This window comes from Myotis nattereri (assembly GCF_964212035.1).
Source record: "Myotis nattereri genome assembly, chromosome: 7".
Classification (NCBI taxonomy): Eukaryota; Metazoa; Chordata; class Mammalia; order Chiroptera; family Vespertilionidae; genus Myotis; species Myotis nattereri.
Window position 1 is genome coordinate 21,299,560 of NC_138082.1, and position 18,947 is coordinate 21,318,506.

The following is an 18,947-nucleotide window of genomic DNA, read 5'->3' on the forward strand; positions in this document are numbered from 1 at the left end:
CTGCAGATATGGAGGGCCAACTGTATTTCTTTGGGTCTGGAGGCTTTAAGATTTCCTACAAGTACTCCAGGAAACATAACACTCTAAATCTCAACTAGTTAAGTGAGGATTAGTGATTCAAGCTGAGATCTTTATGGTAACAAGGTGTGGGATGGTGAACAAGAACACCAAGATAAGAAGGGAGGTGAAAGAAGAACACAAAGTTATTTGATTCTTCACAGTTCTATTTCATTTATTTAAAAGCACATTTTCCCAGTATAGTGTCTGTTAAGTCTGTTGTTTCTAATTCTTGGAAAAGTGGTCACCCACATGGGGAATCCCTGACAACACTCCATTAACCAGAGTGTCCAAGCAACCAGAGGCCCCAGGGATGTTCAGTTGGGAAGCATAATGATGATGAATCCTGTCCATATTGTTTATGAGTTAACAACTGGTTTATTATGTAGGATGTTCTGGGTTACTCCTGGGAAACTATTTAAACAAATAATCAGCAGTTAAATGACCTAATAGAAAAAGTGTTGTCAGGTTCTTGGAAGAGAACCATGATTTAAAGCTATTCATAGATTCTTAGAATTGGAATGCACTTTCATTATCTTCTAATAAGATTCCTTCATTACAATAGTGAGTAAACTGGAGCCTAAAGAAGTTAAGGAACTTGCCCAGGGTTAAAATTTGCATTCTTTACACATACCTTTACCACCAAAGGGCTGATGTCATTTTCACCGCACTGACATCTCCCCAGGGTTATGGAGAAAGCACTGGAATATGAGCCACAAGACCTGTTTCTAGTATAGGATCTGACACTCTAACCTTGTCCGAGGCATTTAACCTTTCTGTAAAGGTCCACTGTAAAGCTCTTAGGAGCCTGTCAGTTTTATGGCTTCTTTATAAGGAAATAGCTTCATGCAGTCATTTCCTTCAAAAATTGCTATAACTTATGCTTCAAGTATAGAGCCTACCAACCCTGCCATCTCATCACAACTTCTCTTGCCAGGGAGAGAGGATAAGTAGTTTTCATACTATTCCATCTCTGAGGTCATTGATCTTTCCCTCAGATAGCAGCAGCTCTCTTTTGGGATGCTTAAGTGCTAATCAAAATGGACTCGCTAGGGTATCTACTCAATATCTCTCATCCCTCTCTCCTTTCTAGGAAGCTAGTTTTGTTTGGGTCTCTGCCCTCCCTCACGTGTGCCTCCCTATCAATGTGCCTTCAGATGTGGGTTCTGAACTCACTGACCCAATCACGGCAATCTCGTCTCCCTGACCAGTTCAAGATCTCCGATTTAAGCCAATCACCACCTGGCATTCCCTTAACAACAGCTATTTGTCCAGAAATTGGCAAATGACTTAAGGTGGCTAATCAGGTAAAAAGGAAAAACTTACATTTTGTGCTAGGGAAGGATTTTTATTCCATGCTTTTCCTATCTGCCTGTGTGTGAAAGAAGAAAATGCATTGGCTCAGCTGTTGATGGCAACCATGTTGAAACCATGAGAGAAGACACCTGAAACAAGATTAACCCTTAGAGGAGAAGGAAGCTGAGCAAATCACAAAGAAATGGATCCAGATGAGTATATCTTACCTAGAGTCCATCCTGCCTCTAGACTTTCTCTATGTGAGATTTTTTTTAATTCATCTTTATTGTTGAAAGTATTACAGACATTCCTTTTTTTTTTCTCCATTGACCCCCTGCACTCCACACCCCGTACCCCAAAGCCTTCACTGTACCATCGTATGTGTCCATGGATAATGCATATAAGCATATTAGTTATTTGGTTCATCTCTTCCCCCACCCCCTTTCCTCTGAGATTCGTCAGTATGTTTCATGCTTTTATGTATCTGGATTCATTGTGTTCATAAGTTTATTTTGTTCATTAGATTCCACATATGAATGAGATCATGTAATACTTGTCTGTCTTTGACTGGCTTATTTCACTTAGCATAATACTCTCCAGGTCCCTCCCTGCTGCCTCAAAGGATAAGAGATCCTTCCTTGCTCTTTGCTGCATCTACTGTGAGGATGAAGACCATTCTCAGCAAACAGACTGTGGACATCCCAGAAAATGTGAACATCACTCTGAAGGGATGCACAGGTATTGTGAAGGGCCCCAGAGGCACCCTGAGGAGGGACTTCAACCACATCAATGTAGAGCTCAGTCTCCTTGGAAAGAAAAAGAAGAGACTCCAGGTTGACAAATGGCGAGGAAATAGAAAGGAACTGGCCACAGTTCACACTATCTGCCGTCATGTACAGAACATGATCAAGTATGTTACACTGGGCTTCCGTTACAAGATGAGGTCTGTGTACGCTCACTTCCCCATCAACATCGTTATTCAGGAGAATGGTTCTCTTGGTGAAATTAGAAATTTCTTGAGCGAAAAATACATCCACAGAGTTCGGATGAGGTCAGGCGTTGCTTATTCAGTATCTCGAGCCCAGAAAGATGAGTTGATTCTTGAAGGAAATGACCTTGAACTTGTATCAAATTCAGCTGCTTTGATTCAGTAAGCCACAACAGTTAAAAACAAGGATATCAGGAAATTTTTGGATGGTATCTATGTTTCTGAAAAAGGGACAGTTAAGCAGGCTGATGAATAAGATCTAAGTTGTCCAGCTATAGAAACACCAAGATGCTGAATGATTTGTCACACCTGTTTATGAAACTATAAATATGTACAATAAAAGCCTTATATTGATTGGGGGGGGGAAGAGATCCTTCCTTTTTTTATTTTTTTAAAATATATTTTATTGATTTTTTTTTTACAGAGAGGAAGGGAGAGAGATAGAGAGTTAGAAACATCAATGAGAGAGAAACATTGATCAGCGGCCTCCTGCACACTCCCTAGTGGGTATGTGCCCGCAACCAAGGTACATGCCCTTGACCGGAATCGAACCTGGGGCCCTTGAGTCCGCAGGCCAACGCTCTATCCACTGAGCCAAACCGGTTAGGGCGAGATCCTTCCTTTTTTTAAGAAAAACATATTTTTATTTATTTCAGAGAGGAAGGGAGAGGAGAGAGAGAGAGACATAAACATCAATGATGAGAGGGAATCTTTGATCAGCTTCCTTCTGCACACCCCCTACTGGGGATGGAGCCCACAACCCGGGCATGTGGCCTTGATTGGAATTGACCCTGGGACCCTTCAGTCTGCAGGCCAATGCTCTATCCACTGAGCCAAACCAGCTAGGGCAAGAGATCCTTCTTTTTTACAGCTGCATAGTATTCCATTGTATAAATGTTCTATGAAAGATTTTAAATGTCTGTCACTTAAATAAGTGTGAGTCTCTTCCTGTTTCTTGCTGTTAGAAACACCCTAGCCCATAGACAAGGTCAATTAAAATACACAGAGAAGACAAGTACCTGAAATCATAGTGTGTCCTAACTGAGGTTGATAGATTACTCTAGTGTCATCCCTCTTTGTCCTGGAACCTCAGGGTCCCATGTGCCATGCTGCTGAAAAGACCACATTCCATGCTGTCCACGTTCTTTTGGATCTATAAAACTAACCCCAGGAACTGAGATTTGACTTACTATGTCTCCTCTTAGAACCTTTGAGGAACTTGGTCAACATATTCTCTAGTCCTAGGTTTCCATCTGTAAAACAAGATTGATGACACTTGTCGAGATAACTTTCATAGCCCACCTAATAAATCCATTGGCCCTTTTCAAAACCTCATCCATTTCTCTCTACTCATCCTCTCTCTAGTCCCCTGACCCCCTCAACCAAGAGCAGGAAGGGGTGGTATTTCAAGTAGTGGTGCTAAAAACACCACCTGAACAGGTGCAGTTTCGCTCTATGGATAACTAGAGCCTCTGTGACAAAAGAAAATCCATTAAGGTAGATGTGCATAACCCCTCTGCCTTCAGCCCACTGCTTGGCAACACCTTGCAGAATGGGCTGAAGGTGCCAGTCCTTACTTTGTGCCATTCCTTTGGACCTTTGGAACATTATAAATTCCATTCCAGGGCCCTAGATGGTGCTGGAATGCAGGAAGTCACTTCTGCTTCTTCCCTAAGAACATCTGCCAGGTACAGACTAGGCCAGGTTTAGAGAATAGGGCTCCTTGGGTGGGAGGGAAACACCAAATGGCACTGTATTGGGCACTTGATTTCCTCCCCCATCACTAAACATTTCAGGCAGTAGTCCCTGGGTAACTGTAAACACTGAAGGCAATATTGTAGGAAATAAGAGATCCTACAAAGTGTCATGAGAGCCCTTACAAGCCTTCTCCTCTTCGCCAAGGATGTGGGAGATAATCACTTTGCTTTGACTCCCAAGACTCGATCTCCCAAATAGTTTACCATTCCCTGGGACAAAGTATGACAGTATTCAGATACTTTATCTGAAAAACAGAGAGGTTGGAACAGAGAATCATTGCAGTCACTTCAGAATGCATATTATTGGTTATAGCATTTCCTAGAAAGGAATTCATGAGACTCCTGGAATTTAAGACTTGAGCCAAGTAGCCTCTCTCTGGCCTCAGTGTCCTCAACTGTTCTATAGTCTCTATGTGTTTCTCAGGGTCTACCAAAATCAGATTAGAGAGATGAAGGAATGTGAGAAATGCAGCATAATCACTTGTCTCATTTTCATATTTGGATAGTATGGAAATATTTCCTTCTCTCTATCTCTATCTCTATCTCTATCTCTATCTCTATCTCTACCTCTCTGCCTCGGGAGGCATGAGAAGGTGGTGACTTCCCCCCACTGGTCTTCCTTCCATGTTTTATTCCAGTCTCAGCCTTTTCAGTGACTTGTGGGGCCTCCTTCCACAGGTCTCCCCAGTTGGAAAGATAGCTGAGGCCTTCAGACATTATCCCTGCCTGCAAAGTCTCCACTGGTGCTCTGGGGGTTGTCTTTCACATGTGCTTTCCTCCCACCAGGTCTCCCAACACTGAAGCAGTTTTGTGGGTCTTAAGACTGGACCTCAGCAGTTGCTGCACACACCCTGTGGGCGTGTAGGTTCCCACCAGACCTTCCTGCTCCCATTAGGGATCAGGGTGGACATTAGCCCGCTCCACCTGGCTGCTGATCTACCCTGGAAAGCATGGGCAAGGGGGGAACGATGGTTCATGGGGCTAAGAAAAATGTCTGCTCCTCTTCCCATTCTGCACCTTTCTCTCTTTTCAGCTTAGAAGACTAAAGTTCAAATCAAGGTCAGGGGAAGAGGGCTGCTAATAGGGTTCAGATTTCAGACACAGAAGGAGTTGGGAGGCAATTTCTGGGCCTCTGTTTAGAGACATCTTACAGGACATTTTCTCATCCCCCAGCAATCAGATCCTGAGTACCTACTATGTGCCAGGCTCTGTGTCGAGGGCCAGGGGATACCAGGTTGAGCCCTACAAAGCCCAGAGAAAGGGGATAGACATACTAACGATGACAAATGTGCTAACAGTGGTGCATAGTACATGCAAAGGACTGTGAGAACTCTGAAAGAAGTGACAGCAGCTATGAAACATTTTAGAGATGTGTGCTATTCTAAGGCAGAACAATTAGGAAGGAATATTCTCAACCATCTGGAAACAGAACCAACTTATGTATCAGACACAACTTCTAAAAGTCCTGCACCTTGCCCAGTCTATGGTCAAGCTTCACATCTTATCTCTGTGAATGAAGTCCCTGGGACAGTACAGGATGTGTGGCCTGAGTGACCCAACACAGCAGCCCTGCCTGATGCAAACTGGCCCAGAGCAATAATTGTCTTCACTCTTTTATTTAGTCATCACTAATAAACATTGCTTAAATGCCTACTATGTACTGGGCTTGGCGATAACATATTTTATTTATTTGATTGTAGCACCATCGGACTGCAATTTCATGAGTGCAAGAGACCAGATCTGACTCACTCATTCTTTTTTTTTTCCCAAGTGAATTTTATTTATTTACTTTTAAAACAACTATATAAATTTCAAATGTACAATATAATTCAATATCTGTGTACTGTATTGCATGCTCACCACCAAAAGTCATTTCCTTCCATTGCCATATTTTTTTGTAAGTCTTTATTGTTCAGATTATTAAAGATGTTTCTCTTTTTTCCCCCCATAGCTCCCCTCCACCCGGTTCCCACCCCACACCATGCCCTTACCCCCCGCCACTGTCCTCATCCATAGGTATAAGATTTTTGTCCAATCTCTTCCCACACCCTTCACACCCCCTTCCCCCTGAGAACTGTCAGTCTACTCCCTTTCTATGCCCCTGCTTCTATTATATTCACCAGTTTATTCTGTTCATCAGATTTTTTAATTGACTTGATTTTTAGATTCACTTGTTGTTAAATATGTATTTGTTGTCAATTTGTTGTTCATATTTTTTATCTTTACCTTTTTCTTCTTCTTCCTCTTCTTAAAGAATACCCTTCAGCATTTCATATAATACTGGTTTGGCGGTGATGAACTCCTTTAGCTTTTTCTTGTCTGTGAAGCTCTTTATCTGACCTTCAATTCTAAATGATAACTTTGCTGGGTAGAGTAATCTTGGTTGTAGGTTCTTGCTATTCATCACTTTGAATATTTCTTGCCACTCCCTTCTGGTCTGCATAGTTTCTGTTGAGAAATCAGCTGACAGTCATATGGGTACTCCCTTGTATGTAACTGACTTTCTCTTGCTGCTTTTAAGAGTCTCTCTTTGTCTTTTGCTCTTGGCATTTTAATTATGATGTGTCTTGGTGTGGTCCTCTTTGGATTCCTTTTGTTTGGGGCTCTCTGCACTTCCTGGACTTGCAGGTCTATTTCTTTCACTGGGTAGGGGAAATTTTCTGTCATTATTTCTTCAAATAGGTTTTCAATATCTTGCTCTCTCTCTTCTTCTGGCACCTCCATAATTCGGATGTTGGTATGCTTGAAGTTGTTCCAGAGGCTCCTTACACTATCTTCATATTTTTGTATTCTTTTTTCTTTTTGCTTTTCCATTTGGGTGTTTTTTGCTTCCTCGTATTTCAAATCTTTGATTTGATTCTTGGGATCCTCTAGTCTGCTGTTGAATTTCTGCATATTATTCTTTATTTCAGACAGTGTACGCTTAATTTCTGACTGGTCCTTTTCCATTTTTTTGGCATTCTCATTAAGATCTTTGAAGGTGTCACTAAGTTCCTCAGAGGTCTCACTAAATTCCTTGGAGGTTTCTAGAAGATTCTTGAGTAACCTTATAACTGTGGTTTTAAACTCTATATCCAGTAGTTTGCTTTCCTCCTTTTCTTTCATTCATGACATGTTTCTTTGTCTCTGCATTTTGGCTGCTTCCCTGTGTTGATAGTGTGGCTTTGTGTGGTAGGTGTCCTATAGGGCCCAGTGGCTCAGCCTCCCCAATCACCTGAGGTGGACACTCTTGGTACACCCCTTTGTGGGCTGGATGCACAGTCTTGTTGTAGTTAAGCCTTGATTGCTGTTGGTATCACGGTGAGGAATTGACCTCCAGGCCAATTGGCTGTGAGGTCCCGCTGTGTCTATAGTGGAAGAACTGCTGTGCTGGAGACACCCTTATGGGGCAGGACTTGCTTCAGTGGGGCTTTGATGCTCACTGAGTCTGCCTCTTGAGTGTGTCACTTATGGATGTGAGGAGTTGAAATCTGGTATCTGACCACTGGGTACACTGGCTTCTGGATCTCCAAGGAGGTGCAAAGTCAGTCACTGCCTAAGGCCATCCAGCAGGAGCTACAGTGAGATCTGAAGATTTCTCCTCTTTGTTTGGGGTTTGGAAATTTTGAAGCTTTCTGACCCAGCTGCAGTTTGTTAGGTTAGGCTGAGAAAGGACAGGCCATTCATATGCAAAAGCCATTGTGCACAGCTGTAAATTGGGTGGGGCAGGGTCTCAGGGAATCACCAGGGCAGAGCAAACAGTGATGGCTGCCAGTCAGCCATCTCTGCATCTCCACTTCCCCACGTCCTGTGCCCCCATGCAGTAACAATGATCCCTGCAAGCACCTCTGCAAGAAAGCCACCCTCGCTTTCTGACCTGATGCCAGAAAGTGCAGTTTCTCCCCGTAGGAGTCTGGGTCCCCAGAGTCTCACCGGAAACTGGAGTTCAGAGCAGTCGGGAGCCTGTATCTCCCTTCCAATTGAAAAAAAACAACAACAGTGCACCCAGTTGCCAGCTCATTTCATGTACCTCCATACCTCTGCTCTTCCATGCCTCCGCACCTCCTACCCAGTCTCAATGCACTTTTTTCTTTCCTTCTAGTTGTAGAACTTCCACTCAGCCAGCTTTCCCGTGGTTCTGGATGATAGCCGTTTCGTCTTTTAGTTGTAGTTTTGGTATGGTTGTGAGAGGCAGCACGTATAGGTGTATACCTTATGCCACCATCTTGGTTCTCCCTGACTCACTCATTCTTATGTCCCCAGCTCAGACCAGTGCTCAGCACACACAGGTTCTCAGTCAATATTTGTAGAATGAATAAAAGAAATTATGTAACAGCTATGGAGACTTACAGTCATACTAGTAAAATTATAATTATAGGCAGTAGTTGTCTCTGATTTTCTTCTACTTTCCCTAACTATAAAATACCCAAACACAAATCCAGATATGTAGTGGACATGGGTAGGTAAAATGGGATAGAATATATTTAATTGGAAAGTACCTAAGGAAAAAGAAACCTAATACTTACAATCATAGTACATATGACTCTTCTTTGTTCTTCCCGGTTTCCCCTCCTACCCTATGCCTTGCTTAGCCCAAGGCCCATTTTCACCAGTCCTTGCCTACTTATAAAATTCTGGTGATGCCAGTACAGGTAAGAATTTAAGGATAATCTCATTACAGAGTGTTTGCCTCTAAGTAGAGGGTGATGAAATTTGATTTAACGATTCAGCCAAACTTTAGTGGAGATATAGTTGATAGAGGTACCATACCAGGTATCAGGAAATCAAATATTAATAAGACATCTTTCCAAGGAAAAAATAAATTACACAAATATAAAGCCAAGTATTCAAAGTCTAAGAAACCTCCAGAGGAATGTTGGAGATTTAGGAGAAGGAAAGTTGGGAGAATCCAGGACATTTTCATGGGGCAAGTGGCATTGAGATATATCTCCCTGTTGTTTGGGCCTGGCATAGACTGAGGTGAGCAAGGCATTCTAAGTGAAGGAAAAATAACAACAAAGATGCAAAAATGCTGGTGACATTTTTCCTTTCTGCTAGAGCTCAGCATGCACATAGGGACCAGAACAAGATGTTAATAGCAGTAACAACAGTGACTAATATTTATTGAGCTCTTACTACATGGCAGATACTCTTCATTTAATCCTCATGATTGAGCAAATTAGTAATGTTACTTCTCCCATTTACAAATGGAAGAAACTGAGGCATGGAGAAGTTAGGTAACTTGCCCAAGCTCACATCTCATTTAAGTGGTGAAGCTGGGATTTAAATTCATATCATGTGGACTGCCGTGTCATATTGCATATTGACTACAATTTTAGACTGTGTTTCTCAAACTATGTTCCTGAGAATACTGGTCTTATGAAATGCCCAACCCACAAAAAAATTATGTACTGGTCAAATAAGTTTAGGAAACCTTCTATAGTATACTGTCTACCCTCTTGGGAGAATTACCACACGTTATTATATAGTAAAAGTTCTGGTAACACCCATAGTATAAAAACATGTTTTAACTTTCTAACGCAGTGTTTTCCAAATGCATCTAACCAGAAACTCTGCATTCATCTAGCACTTATTGACAACCTAATACATAGAAATCTACAGAAAACTCTTGGGAAATACTGCCTTAGGACATTATTCCTCTCACTATTCCTCTGCTGAGAAGGTACTCTCTAGAATGAATAATAATAGCTTCTATTCATTTAACACTAGGATTTTTCCAAGTGCTTTAACAAATATCATCTCATCTTATCATATTTTAAGCTTTCAAACTATTTTTCAAATTCCTTCTTTTTCCTTCTTTGAAGCAGTATCCTAAGTGATTGCAGTTCTAAAGGTGTATCTCAGAAAGTTAACACCCATGTCTATCTTTTTTACAAATCAGAATGGTGAAATATTCTACTACTTAAAAAAAGAGAGAGAGAGAAATCCTTTTCTTCTAACAGATTTTATCAGTTTCTAGGAATTACTTAAAATGTGCCTATGAGAGTAAATGTCAAAGATTAACACTTCCCAACTCCTTTAAGAGGTCCCCTCCCAGACATTTATTCTGATAAAATTACTTTCTGTTAAGGATTACTTTACAAGGAACACAATTTAAACTAAAACATTTTAAGAGAAAATGAGGGTGTGTTTATTTTTTAATAGAGCATTTTAATAGCCACATGACTTCCCCTCCCAGAAATATTTGCTTCCAAAAACAGAGTTTTGCTTAACTCAAAGGAATGACTTGGTAATGTTGGGTTGCAGGCTGCAAGGGGACTATCTGGAGAAGTGAAGGATGTTATTTTTATCCCTCACATCACCTCCTGAAGGCAATTGCCCTTTCCATCTACCAACAAACCTGGTAGATGGAAAGGGAAATTGCCTTCAGTTTATTCTGATTATTCCTACCCATTCCATCTCCTTCTGAATTCCTGGAATGTGTGGACATTGAAATTCCAACTGGCGTGAATCCTGGCTCCATCACTAACTCATTGGGTAATGTTTATTAAACTACATTTATCTCATGTTCTTTATCACTTATTATAAAATAACACTATTTAATGACCTTGTTGATGTGAGGATAAAACTGGAACAGATGCAAAGCTTCTAGCAGCCCTCCTAACACACCGACGCACCGTAGGTGACCAGTGAGTGGAAGGATGCAGATCTCCATTTGCCTCACAAACTGCTGGCAAGAGAGGCAGCCAGGAGCTAAATGTTGCCTCAGTGGCTCTAAGATCATACCTTTGAGATGCTTTCTTAACATGGAAAAGTGGGTAAAAGCTTGTCTTTCTCCCCATAAAAACCCAAGAGGTGACTCAAGAAGACCACTGGCTCACCACCCGCCACCATTTCTCTAACACTTAATCCCATTCATTCCCCAGTGGCTGCTCTGGGCCACATTCTAGGGCACCTGGCCCTTGCCTTGGGAGGCACAGGGAGCACACATTACTTCTCCTTGGCAGCTTGTGGCTACAAAACCATGCAGGTGAGTGGGGCACTAGAAAAGTTTTGTGGCTTGGGATGGAGGAAGGGGGCCAGGAAGCGAGCATATTCTCAGCCCAAATGCCAAGTTCAGTAGCTTCAATAAAACCACCCTAACCTACAAAGTCCAGAGGTCACCATTTGGAAATGGAAAATCACCACCAATCAATTATCATGGGCCACAGTATTGCTGGATTTCAAAAGGAGCTGGACAGCATGAGGTCAGGCCTGATTTCTCCCTTTAGCTGCCCCCATTTCTATTCCTTAAATGGATAAAAGGCTATGGGTCTCAATTTGTGACTAATGTACCAGAAGGAGGAAATGGGTTGTTGTGGCAAGTGTGATATTGCCCCAACACCCCTCTTCAATAGCTTCATCCTAAACCCGGGTCCAAAGCCCACCAATGCTGCTTTGTTCCCCTGGGCTTCCCAGAGGCTGGCAGCTTTGTGGGCAAGGCTGACAGACCAGTGAATGCCTGCATCCACCCCACCCCCCAACCTCTACCCTGCATCCCCCAGCCTAAGACAACAGCCCTCCTCTCCTCTTTACATTCCTCAAGGAATCTTCCACGGGTGGTCTCAGGTGTCACCTGCAACCAGAGCTTCTGTCTGGCTTTCAGGGCTTTGCACAGTCCCTGAGCCCAGTCACCCCAGGCTCCAACCAGCAAGCTGAAAGGCCTGGAATTGCAGACATGAGGACAATGGGTCTGCTGGGCTGAAAGCATTCCAGTCTCCCACATTCAGTAGGAAGGGGTGTGTGGTGGAGAAGAAAGGTCATTCATGCGGATGGCTTATGTTTTCCCAAGCCAGCATTCCTCACAAACAGCTGTGTTTATACAAAACTGGAGGACAGAAAGAGAAGGAGAAAAAGGACAGTGTCCTAGGGATGACATCATTCCGTCTTGTCTGCTCCACCTCCCCCACTGTCTACAGGAGGGTGGCGGGGAAAGTTACAGAGGCTGGTGGACGTGCTTGGTACAAGTGCATGCAGTATTCATACATGTATGTGTTTATTAGATATACAATCTCCCTGCTCTCCACTCTGCCCTCTCCCCCGTATCCAGAGCATCCTAATACATTTGGCTGAACACTATTTTCCCTGGAACAGCACCCTCTGAGGAACGCTACATTTGGGAGCTCATATTCCTCATTCAAATCTCTTTAACAAACCCCCCTCACTGAAGAAAAGCCTGACAGGAGGCAGAGTCATTAAAGTGAATGAAAATGCCTCCAAGGAGAGATTAGCCCCAAAGCCATTCTCATATCAGACAAAGACCCCTTTCATGCAGACTCCAGCCACTGGGAGTCCTGTAAGCAGAGATTAGGGAACAAATTCTCAGAACCTAGAAGCTCTGGCTCTTCAGGAGACACGCCAATGCAGCCTCCTCTGGCTAGATCTTAAGAACTCAGCTTCTGCTTAAGCTGCCCTTGGCTTCTTAAGACTCAGACTTTAAGGAAGGGGGCTCCACAGGGGCAAATATATCCCCTCTTCTCTGAGCCAGACCTGTCCCTAACGTAATACAGATGCACAAGGCCCTCACCTGTTCTTTCCCTTTGCCAGAGAATGTAATGTGATCATCCCCCAGCCTCTTGCTTCATTGTCTCAGGTAGGAAGTCCTTCCACCAGCAGTCTAGCATAGCCCCTTCTGAGCCTCAGCAACTCATCTGCAACTCTCTTATTGAGCATCTATTTTGTGTCAGACTGAGCATTACATGATGTGGGTGCAAAGAGATGGTCAGAATAAGACCTCTGCTGTCAAAGCAACTACTGTTTGCTTCAGAAAGACAGATATGCTAATAATGAGTACAATTCAATATAATCTGGGTCTATTGAAGGATGTCTGTAAAAATGTAGGAATGACATCAAAGTTAGTCTATTCTATATCTGGAAGGCTCAGGAAAATTTCATAGGAAAGGTAATACCTGAGCCATGTCTTGAAAGAGGAGTACATGTTTACCAGGTAAACTTGGACTGTGGATGGAAGCGTAGGGAGGAGAGAGAACATTCCAGCCACAGCGTGTAGCATGTGGCATCAAGCATGACAGAGCATGTTGCCCTGAGTAGCCTCTAAGGGTCCTCCCCTAGAGGAGCAGAGCATCTGGGGAACAGTGTCGAAAGAGATGAAGTAAGAGGTAGATGGGGTCAAATTATAAAGGGCCTTGTATGCCAATCTGAGGAGTTAGAGGAAATCTAGTCTTCAAATTTCAGAGCTGCTGAGGGTTTTTATAAGCAAGGGACATTCCATAGTCAGACATGCATTTTAGAGCGATAGCTCTGGAAGGTGTCCAAGGTTGGAGGTAGGAAGACCAGTTAAAATATTATTTCAAGAACCTAGAGAAGAAATGGTGAGGATTTGATAGACAGTGATGACAACATTGGGGTTGGAGAGAAGGAATACATATATGAGACAACTGAAAGAGGAGAAAATGGAAGTAACTGGAAGATTTTGGACTTTCCAGTCTCCATAATGGCATGAACAAATTCCCTAAAATAAATCTCTTTCTGTATAAATACACTTCCTGTTGATTCTATTTCTCTGGATAACCTGACTAAAACAACACATAAGTCACAATCCCAGGCTCTGCGTTCTGGAGAACTCAGCCTAAGAAAGGTTATGATGTCAACTTTGATATTACTATAGGATAAGGAAGTGAATATGGATATCCAACTGGGGGTGCCCACAAAAGGAATATGGATCTAGAAATAACCCACATGAAAAATAGTACTTGAAGCTGAACAGAGGGAAAAGAGAGACATAGATCACTCAAAACTCAAAATATCATTACATGAGATTCCTTGTCTTTACCCAAAATAAATAAATTCAGCTGCTCTGTCCAAACTTATTAAAATGTTTTGAGGGGGGGTGTAAAATAAAGTATCATTGTACTCATAAAACATGGGTATATATAGAGATCTCATCAGGGTCACAATTCAACTTGAGATGTTTACAAGAAATTGTACTCTTTCAGGCAGTCTTTCCCCTGACAGCACGCTATCTGCAACACTGGCTCAGTGGTCACATTGGGCTGTGTTTTGGTCCCCATACCTTTTCTAATTAGTCATATCATTCTGGCTTTAAACAAGTGGAAGGTATGGCATTGTCTCCAGGAATATCACTTTTTTTATTTTAAACTAACTGTTATGCCAAGGCCTCACTTCTGGCCACAACCAGTTCTGGGCAGCTTCTTTTCTTTTTTAGAATATTATTCGTTGGAATAAATGAGCAAATTCAGCCTTGGAACTATAACATTTGTTTTCCCTTTAGCAAGAACACAACTAATTCAATCAATTTTTTGAAAAGAAACTTCGCTGCTTTCCCATTTTCACTGATTCTACAGCGTTTTTAACAGTTTAGAATTATGTATAAAAATCTAAACATTAAGCCATGTTTTATAAAAAAGAAGTTTATGTTAGAAACAAAGCTTATAACAAATAACACATTTTAGGGAACAAATAATTTTAGGCAATGACAATTATTTTAAATAATGAACATTGATGGCGGTGAACCCTAATAGAGCTATCGCCCTCTCTTCCCTTCCAGTCTCTACTCTGACTCTTAGGGCAGTGTCCTCACGTTCCTCTACAGTGTCCTGGCCCAGAACTAGGGTGAGGATGGCAACACTGACTGAGGTCCTAGTCATGACTCCAATCACTCTTGTGTCATGCAATCCTGAACATATTGCTTCTCTTTCTTGGCCTCATCTTCTCACATAGGAAATAGTAAGGTGGAGCCAGTCACTCTCTAAGGTCCCTGTTATAATCCACATCCATGTGCTCATCTAAGATGCTGAATGCTTGCTTCAACCTGTTATTCCCCTCAGAGAGGCTTCAGTTAACACCATTATGCTCTCCTCCTCAGCTTTGCCTATCAGGTTCTTTGATCATCTGGTCAGCATGTGTTTAACTCCACACACAGACTACACACACCACACTCACACCACACATGTGCATTCCACATGCATGCACACCACAGTCACACAACACACAACCCACATACACTACACACACACACACACACACACACACACACACACACACGCCACAATGTATATACATATATGTTTACTCCATGGTCTGTGTCCACTTCAGTACCCACCCCTACATGGTCTTGCCTCTTCTGTCTTTGTTTTCACCTGCATAGGAAAGTTCTGGATCAGGTTGCAGATGTAAAAACTCAGAGAGAAAGGAAAGGCAACAAGTATGCCAATGAATACCTAATAAAAAAATATTCCCTAACCTACCCCTTTAAAATAATGGAAAAGCTATTTGTTTTTCATATTTTACTTAGCTACTTCATTAGCCATCAGGGAAACCCTTTCTTATTTTGTTTTTGGAGGAATCTGGACTCAGTTTCATCTTTTAATTATTTGTACTTATTTTAACATCTGTGCACATTCTGTAGCCTTTGACAGTTTTATGTTGCTTATGCTGTACAAAACACCCAGAACCTATATTCCCAGGCCAAGAATCTCACCGGTAACATCCAGAGGGGAAGGAAGCCATTACTTCCAGGATCTTGACTCATTGACATGGCCAAGCCTGGAATGTGTCCAGGTTCAGACCAAGGAGCCCATTGATTCCTGATCTCTGAGTTTTTCTCTTGTGTGTTTCCTTCATAGCAACTATTTACAAATATATACATTTCCACTCTATTATCTGGCTCCTCTGCTAGACTGCAAGACTCTTACAGAAAGGTAACTGTGGAACACCAGCATTGTCAGCACCCAGCATAATCTGTGACATAGATGCTTAGTAAATGCTTCTTGAATGTTGATTCATGAAACAGCTGGACCAGAAATGCAAGACATTAAATCTTAAAGGCAAAATTAACAACCCTCAAGTTTCAGCTGTTTTCTCACTTGCAGACAAAGAATATGAAAATGGGCTGAAAAAAACATTCAAGTTAAGAAAGCCATGAGTCCCTGGAACAAGTTGAAACAGAAGAAAAGGCATTGGACTCAGAGCCAGAAAGTCTGATTTAAAATACCAGCTGTTTCTTCATCAATGTATGACCTTAGGCAAGTATTATTCTCTCTGAGTCTCTATGTCCTGTCAAATGAAGAAAGAGCACCTGATCAGTATTTTTTTTTACAGTTTTTTAGCAGTAGAACTTCATATTTTATAGAGCAGATAAAAGCAGCATTTCACTAGCATGCAATATTTCCTATGTTTAAATATGTAATATTTCATATTTATACAACAATGAGTCTAAAGAAGCTTCTGATTAATACAAAAATATCAGGTTCAGAGTTTTGAATAAGAGCTGATGCCTTCTGTTAAATTTAATTACATACTCTCAAAATTCAGATTCACACAGATAAATGGTTTGAAAATGATTTATCCTCAGATAAACAGGTCTTATTTCCTAGTATGTGTTTAAAAGAATAGTCTAGTAAGGCTGAGACTGGGTAACTGGTAGACTACATTTCCCAGAGTCCCTCAGTTACATGTGGCCACATGACAGATTTCTAGTCCATAGCATGTGGTGGTGTGCATGGCCCCCAAAGAACCTTTGACACACAATCTTCCATGTTCTTTGGCCTTCTGCTGGCTCAATGCAGAGGGACACAGAAAACTTGAGAGTCCTGAGTGAAAGATAATGAAGCCACAGTTGGAAGGGGCCTGGACCCCACATCTCTGCTTGAAGGAGAGCTGCCCGGTATTCAGAAACACCAATTTTAGGCTTTATTCTACTAATATACCGCATCCATTGAGTAACTTTTTACAGCAACCAGCATTACTCTAACAACCTGGCAATGCAAGTTAACTTTTTGAAGTTCTCAAAATGCCTTGAAATGTGGTACATATGTGTTGTTTCTATTAAAGCTTCTAAAATAGTTCATATATTTTTCATAGTGAAATGTGAATAAAATAAATGCTTGTGGTATCCCTGAAACTTCTTCATGAGGTTCCAGGTATTCGTGAAACATATTTGAAAATAAGTGTTTTCATTATGTCTGGACTAGATGTTCAAAAGATCTTTTCCAGCATCAACATTCTATTATTGAATATTTTTCCAATTTTCCAAAGGGAAGTCATACCGATCTTTATAAAGAGAGAGTGACCCCTCTACTTCTGCAATAAAACAGCACCTAAGAATTACCACAGGTCATAATATTTCTAGCTTAATTATTGCATATTTAGAGGGTGAAGGCCTTCTTTAGAAACTTTAGTTCTAGGATCTTTTTTTCTTTTAGACATAATAACAATCATGCTAAAAATGACCTGAGCTGTCTATCAAGCAATGATATGAGTTTTCTGGAAGGTCCTTCAAAGCAAAGTCAAAATTATAGCAATTCTTTCATGTGTTCTACTTATATCCAAACACATTAATAAATGACACTTTGCTAAATCTCACAATTACTAACCAGAACAAAAACAAGCAAGACCATTTCTCCTGCTGTGGCTTTTCTTCAAGGGCCATCATGCTCAGAAGCTGGGAATGGCCACAATGACCTCTGAGTGCACAGTCACAGTAGTAAATTGTACCAGGCATAAGCACAGCTCAGAAACTCCCTAAACCACAAGGAAATCCAGCCCTAACCTAAGGCAGGACTACCCCCAAAACTTTTCTAGGCTCATAGTAGGACCAGTGGTTGAGGAGAACAAGGGGAGGATAGCAATGTGGAAAACCTTGACAACTCCTAGATTCTAAATTTATCTAAACTTAGTAATGTTCATTCTGGGGACAGTACTACTAGTATGCTATCAATCTGCAGGGAATTTAAGACCTCAAAGAACCTCTTTCATCACTGTCTGCCAAGCTTGAGAGCCTTGAAGAGAGGCATTAGCCTATAAGGTAAGGGAAATTCAAACGAACTTTGGTTTTAGGCATTTTTGAGTTTGAATCCAATGCTTTGCATGCTGCTCTGTAACCTTTGGCAAGTTACATAACTATCCTGGGCCAAAGAGCAGCTTACAATGTGAATGGCAACCTGAAAGGAGCTTAGGGTCCAACTCAGTCCAACCCTGAGACCTTAGACCCAGCCGCAGGCCTCTGAGCCCCAGTCAGCTTCATTTTGCCCCATGTTTCAAGCATCCACTCAATGCTGAACCTGTCAGAAGGACAGTTACTCTGTCCCTGCAGGCCAGAAACTCGGCAGCCACTGAGTCCTTGCCCAAGTTATGTGGTAGAGGGGAGCAGTTGTTTTCTTTTTTTCTTTTTTCTTTTCCTTTCTTTTTGTTTTTCTTTCACAAAACACTTGAGAAGCATGGAGAAAGCAATCTTTGTGAGGCCTGTGAAGATGTAACTTTATATACCCTCCCAGCTGGGCCAGGCCTGCCAAGTGTCAGGCTGGAAACCACAAAGAGAAGGAGGGTTTCTACACAAAGGAAGCATGGATCTTTGGAGATGATCCAAGGTTGAACCAAAATAAACTTGTCATAGTCTGAATGCTAGGACAGGCAAAACTAATTCCCAGTACCTAAATCTCCCATCTTCTGGTCCAGACTGGAGATGGCTCCCAGATGGAGAAAGGTGTTTAGGGAGTGAGTATAAAATGACTCATGTCCACTCTCCATTGAAAGGAAGTGGCCTCTGCCAAATGCCAGAGGATGATGTGGGGTGCAGATTGGCTGTCTGACTGTCTGGCCTGTCATGTCCATCCTTGTATTATCATGTTTAAGTCCCAAGGTCTGACATTGGGAAGAAGTAACTTAACTGAATTCTTCTTCCACAGGATTATACCAATTTTTATTTCTCAAGATTGTCCTTGCATTAGACTTAGTTTATTTTCTCTCCAGATTTGATTGGCCTCACCTGTCCCCGGATCTCAGTTCCTGGCTGAGACAGCTACATTCATCTTCTAAAACTGCCAGCCGCCTTGGCCTCCCACAGGGCAGGAGCTGGGTTTCAGCATGGCCTCCAGCATGCTTATTGTGGT

General features: G+C 41.9%; 1 protein-coding gene across 1 annotated transcript; it reads left to right on the plus strand.

Annotated features, from left to right (window-relative positions):
* Positions 1-2,018: 2,018 nt before the first annotated feature.
* LOC308522798 (large ribosomal subunit protein uL6-like) lies at positions 2,019-2,507 on the plus strand (the record flags this gene model as incomplete). The annotated part of the gene is made up of 1 exon (XM_081096361.1): positions 2,019-2,507. One exon carries the CDS (start codon positions 2,019-2,021, stop codon positions 2,505-2,507), a length of 489 nt encoding a protein of 162 aa, XP_080952487.1.
* Between the last annotated feature and the right edge of the window lie 16,440 nt (positions 2,508-18,947).